Here is a 6,000-nt window from a genome sequence, read left to right on the forward strand (position 1 = left end):
CCGGAAACAAGCATCCTAGGACCGGTTTCGGGGTTTCACCCCTCATCAGCCATGATAGCTTAAATCCAGAGTCACAGTGAGCCCGGGACCCATGTCTGGCAATACCCGGCACACATAGGGCGAGAAAGCAAAAGACACACAATTGATGGACGGAATGCTGAACAAATCAAAACATTCACCCCCAGTCAAGAGATCTGGGTTAAATCCATCATTCTTTTGCTCACCATGCCACCCCAGTTTAGACCTGGCCATATGCAAATCAGTCTTGACCCTGTGCCTCATGGAAACAATCCAGTCCGACCTGCCAAGCTAGGGCCTCCCTGGACCGGAAACAAGCATCCTAGGACTGGTTTCGGGGTTTCACCATAGCTTGAATCCAGTGGCACAGTGAGCCAAAAACAGGTCTTCTCAGGTTTTCCATGGACATCATTTATCTTTTCCTTAGAATGTGGTGTACGTCAGGGATCGTCTCTGAGCCTTACTCTTTATGATGTCTATATGAAGTTACTTGCAGATGTTGTCCATCCTTTTGAGATATAGATAGTCTCTTATGCAAATAACACCTAATTTGGTCTCCTCTGTCTCGCAAAGCCAGGCCTCCCCTCCTCCTCCCTCGTATTAGGCAGCTGTCTTTAAAAGTTGCGGGCTGGATGAACAGCTTATGCCTGAATTAAACTGAGGTAAATCAGAGCTCATCATTCTTGGCAAAAATCTCATTCCCTCACCGAATCTGAGCTGGCCTAGCTGTGTGGGCCCTCTTCTCATCCCCAAAACAGCCATAAAGAGTCTAGGTATGTGGCTGGACAAATCCTTTTCTTTCAACATTTAGGCAGTAAAGCTTGCTGCCATATGTTATGGTCTACTGAAAATGCTCTGAGGTTGGTGGTCCAGGCCATCATTCTCTCCAACCTGGACTACAGCAACTCTCTCTACCTGAGAGCCCCAAATGCCACAATAAGAAAACTACAGGTGGTACAGAATCTTGTTGCTCAGATTCTATGTAACGTAGCTTGCCATCAATCTGCCCGACAAGCCCCCTTGATTGGCTTCCGGTGGCCGAAAGGATAACATTTAAATCTCATTGTATTGCCGGTAGGGCACTCCTTGATAAAAAGCCTTCGATCTACCATACTTTGCTATCTCCTTATCTCCCTAGGAAAATCTTGCAATCCTCCATGGCCCATCTGGCCACAGTACCTGAGGTCAGAAAAGCAAGATGTGGAGGGCACTTTTTTCGCTTACAATGCTGCTAAGCTTTGGAATAGCCTCCTGTTCCCACTGAGATCAGCCAAAAAAGAACTTCCTTTTTAAAAGCTATTAAAGACCTGGCTCTTCCAGAATAGAACCTCTTAAATTCCTCCAATGAGTCTATGCCGCAATATCAGAGATGGACTGCTTAAGGGTAGCTATGCGCTACACTAGTGCCATATAAAATAGAATCGAAAAGCACACATACAAGGGGAAAAGCCTTAAAGCATGTATTTGTGCTTCAGAGAACACACACACCCTTGAACTCTGGCATAAGAGTGTATGCGATGGCGCATGGCTTCAAAAAGGGCGTCAACGCATGAGGATTTGCCATATCTTATTAGATATGGTGCATTTTTTCTCTCTTCCTTTGATGCAAGGCGTGCAAAGAATAGTAAGTCACTACCTGTCACTTCACTTTCACATGTCCTTGTGTATAAGAGATATGCATACATTGTACGAATGTCAGATGTGTTGGTATTTACACAAATACCAATTTAAATACCACTATTAGTTTTATTTTTTATAGAGCTTTTGCACTACTCAGCCTAATGCAGGGTGTCAGAGTGCTTTACATCACATGTACAGATTATACACTGACAATAAATCATATGTGTGTTCATCAATTTAAAGCATGTGTTACATACGGCAGTGAGGGTGACAAGGTGTAGGAGCCACATGTCCTTCATAACTCACTGTGGTATATTAGAGGGATTACAATTTATGAACTGCAAGTAAGAAAACGATCTCTGTCTTAAAAGCAGTAACCCTTTTACATAAAATAAAAATCTGCCATCTGCATGTCACATATGGGCTTTGCAGGAGACATAGTAACCATCTATGCTACTTTGATTCAAAACTAGGACTAGACAAAACACAGATCTCTCCAGCAAATACTTTATCCTCCAGAGTTATCTTACTAGTGTTATTATTCCCTGAGATTTAGCTGGCACACAAAGATCTCTGCAGCAGGTGCCTTATCCCCATAAGATATTTTAAAATAGACACTGCAACCAATTAAGCAGAACAGGTTTACCGCCATGTTTCTCCTTTGTGGCAAAGTTTAAAAAAAAAACATTTATAAGTTGAAGCCCAGATTTTGCATCAGGGTTGGGTCAACATTTTGGCACAACCCAAAAGCAAAATCTAATTTGCTAAATATTGTAGTGCGCTCAAATGTACTCATGATAGACATGCTAAATATATGTGAGGTATTATGTTCTGACATCACTTCATGTGAGGTCATGATTTGTAATGCCACTTCCTGTAATGCCACATGCGATGTCATGCGCTGTGTAGTCATGTCCTGTGATGTCGCACACTGTGGTGTCACTTCCTGAGATGTCACTCTTGTGATGTCACACCCATTCTGCCTAACTTGCTGAGTCCCCCACTACTTTTTTTAGAACTTGAGCCCTGAGTCCAGCGATCACAAAAGCAGTGCCAGGGAATCCAAGGGGCAAACCAGTGGTCACTCATGAGACCCCTGGGGACCTCTAAATGATGTCCATGCTCTTATGAATTTTTGCGTATCTTGTCAATTTCCAGAGAGCAGAGAATCATCGAACACAGCTTTTAGCTTGTATGTAAATATTTCATAACATCACCCCAAAGGCACTCAATAGACCAAGGATAAAAAAACGATAAGATCTCAATTCACGACTTGGGGCTTCAACTACAGTATGGTGGATGAGACCCCTAGTTGCAGGGGTGGCAAAGGTCGGGCTCCATAAGATCTTTCGAGCATTACTTCTGTTATCTAGATTTTACAACTTTGTGGTGAGAAAGTTTTGGGGAAAGTGATTTTGCTGATACGGAGGAAGCATTTTCAGTGTAATTGCTCAATGTCAGCCACAAGTCGTTTATCAGCGCTGCTATGCGTCACTTTTTTGCAAATGAGGCCCGGAATACTTAGAAACAGGGGGCCCCATTTACAATGAAGCTGCGCCACCAGAGCGTAATTTTTTGTGACGCTCCTGTGGTGCAGGGGCCGGCTCCATATTTACCAGGCAGCACTAAACCACTTTGCATGGCTTAATGTGGCCTTGTAAATATCGTTCCCTTTAACACAGTTTTCTGCATTAAAGGGGCGTGCAATGGGTGTTGCTGTGGGCATTGCCAGTAACACCAATGGCGTTTTGCCACTGCCACGGATTTACGAGGAATCTTAACTCTGAGGCAGCGCCAAAAACGTACACCTCCCCACGGTAGGTGTAAGGAAGGCGCAACGAGGAGAAATACCTTTATTTGTCTTTTTTCCTTTTTCAATCTGTCCTGCATTCTGCAGCATACATAGAAAGAGTAAAAAGCCTCTGATGATTGTTTTTGTGCAACAATGGCACAAAGGTGCCTGCATTGGCGCATGGCAGGCCACTGTGCGCCAGCGCAGGGATAAAGGACAGGAAACACAGCATCTGATAGAAACAACGCATGCCTGCCCGTTTCTTTTGCCGTAGGGCAGCACCGCTGGAAGGACTACGGCGCTGCCCTACGGCAAAATCTTGTACATAAGGCAGATGATTTGCATGCTGTATGATAACCTACATATTTACAATGCTAATTGTGGACAATAGAAATGTAAGGTGACAACTTATGTTTTGTTTCAATGAACATTTCAGAAAGGAGCTGATAGCCAGGCTGGATCAAGCAGAGAAAGAAAATGTTGACGGAGCACATCTTGCCTTGGAGTATGAAGAACTGACGGAGGAGAACCAGGCCTTGTACCTGGCCCATTCCAGGTGTAAAGAACAACTAGAAAAACTCAGAATACAATATCAGAAGAGACAGGGGTCTTCATAGCTTTCCACTGATAGGGCTCCTCCTAGCTTTCCACTGACAGATGCTGAAAACCATCAAGAAAGAACATTGAATTTCCATTTGAGGTTGTCTACGACAGACAGAATCCAAAAACAATATATTTTACTACAGAAATATGTAACAATTGATGCATGATTTAATACTGTGGGGCCACATTTGTCAAACACTGAACACAGGTGTGATCATTCTAATCAGACACACTCCACTTTCCATCAATGGGAATGGTTAGATCACAAACAACCTTCACAAGACCATACTCATGTTGGATTGTTCAACTTTTGGCCCAATATTAATGGTATATTATAGAATGGCTATTTTATGGTATGTTATGCCCTATGCTGTCACTATGCTATCAGCACAGATCGGAATATTATTTGAGTAGTTCAGCAAACATGAAATAAACAAACTAATGGAATGGAAAAATTTTGAATAATGAATCTTACCGATGACAGGTAGCAGTGTCAAGGGCATTAGACTGAAAACTCTACAGTGCCTATGTGTGTATTAAAGCACTTTTTTTTAAAGGGATGGGTGCTTGAACATGTCCCCTGTTAGGTAACACATTTCGAAATTCTTACAATTTATAAAAGAATACGGATTGTGGTTGGCAATACATTTTATTGTAAAACTGTGTTTAATTCAGGTTACTTGAGAAAATGTTGAAACCAACCAGCTGATCATAGTTTATTTTCAGTTTAGTTAAAGCACCTCATAAATTTCAATCATCACTGAAATGATTAAAATTCATACTTAAGTTAAAGTTGAAAAAACTCATGATATATATGAAATGCAAATTCACTGTGACATACCATTGTATCAGGAGGGTTAATCGAATTTTCAGCCGCAGTGTCTGCTTGCAACATGATCCCTTTAAAAAATGTTGTCTAACACGATCTGAGGACCCGGGGGCATTCAGAAATGAAATAAACATTGAACTAAAGTACTTTTAAGATATGAAATGGGAGGTAAAATGGCCAAAGATGGTGTCAAGGTAACCACTTCAGAAACTTTGTTTCTGCAGAATCTTCCTGATTTATCCTATTTTAAGACTTATTTTGAATAGGAAAACCAGAAGACTCGCAAATAAATGTTGCTAAAAAGTTAGTCATTTAAAAACACATTATTTATTTTGTATGTCTCTTGCAGGCTGCCGGCAATGTGGAGGATATTTAATAACTTGACGAAGTAAGACCTGAACGATAGGGTGCTTGGCACACGTTCGCTATGTATTTACTTAAACACTGTTAAAGTCTTTGTTGTAATAAAATTGTTGTCCAATGACACTTTTTCCAATAAAATTGGACCTTTTAAAACCAAGGTGTGTTATAAGAAAACTATTTTGAAGTTCTGAAGCAAACCACGGATGAGCATGGTCTATCTGTGTTTTAAATGCCGATTTGTTCATGGAACCTCCTTCAGAATCACTGACAGGTTGGAAAGCAGTCTCACTGTCCCCATCCCACTCTGAGATGAGTGCGGGACCTCTGCCTTATCAAAGAGGCAGCAGTCCCAACATTCAAGGAACTTCGGATGCCTCCCTTCCGCCAGCCGAGATCACCTCAGTAGCCCGGTAAGTTTAACTTTCCTTTAAAAAAAACCTTTAGTGCATTTGTTAATGTTTGTGTATGTATATTAGTGTGTGTGTGTGCTGTGAAAGGTTTGTGCATGTGTATGTGCTTGTGAATGGTGGGTGGCTGTGTGCTTGTGAATGTATGGGTGTAAGTGAGTGAGTGTTTCTGTAGATGGGTGAGTTTCTGTATGTGTATGTGTGTGTGGCCTGGCCATCCCCCGCCTGCTTAAGTTACCAGCCACTATTGCTTGTGAGGCAAAAAAGAGAACAGTCTCATACCAACTAAAATCTTTATTTCAGCCACTTCAAGCCACTTCAAGATGAAGGGCATCCATTTTTTAAGGGATACATTTCTTTCATGCATC

General features: G+C 41.8%; 1 protein-coding gene across 2 annotated transcripts in view; it reads left to right on the top strand.

Annotated features, from left to right (window-relative positions):
* MAP3K7CL (MAP3K7 C-terminal like) overlaps positions 1–5,382 on the top strand; it is a 131,804-nt gene extending 126,422 nt beyond the window's left edge. For both annotated transcript variants that reach the window (XM_085623091.1, XM_085623092.1), the window contains exon 5: positions 3,867–5,382. In XM_085623091.1, coding sequence (XP_085479217.1) covers positions 3,867–4,047 — 181 coding nt within the window. In that variant the 3' untranslated portion in view covers positions 4,048–5,382. The remainder of the gene's footprint in view (positions 1–3,866) is intronic.
* Positions 5,383–6,000: the final 618 nt, after the last annotated feature.

Source organism: Triturus cristatus, chromosome 8 (assembly GCF_964204655.1).
Source record: "Triturus cristatus chromosome 8, aTriCri1.1, whole genome shotgun sequence".
Classification (NCBI taxonomy): domain Eukaryota; kingdom Metazoa; phylum Chordata; class Amphibia; order Caudata; family Salamandridae; genus Triturus; species Triturus cristatus.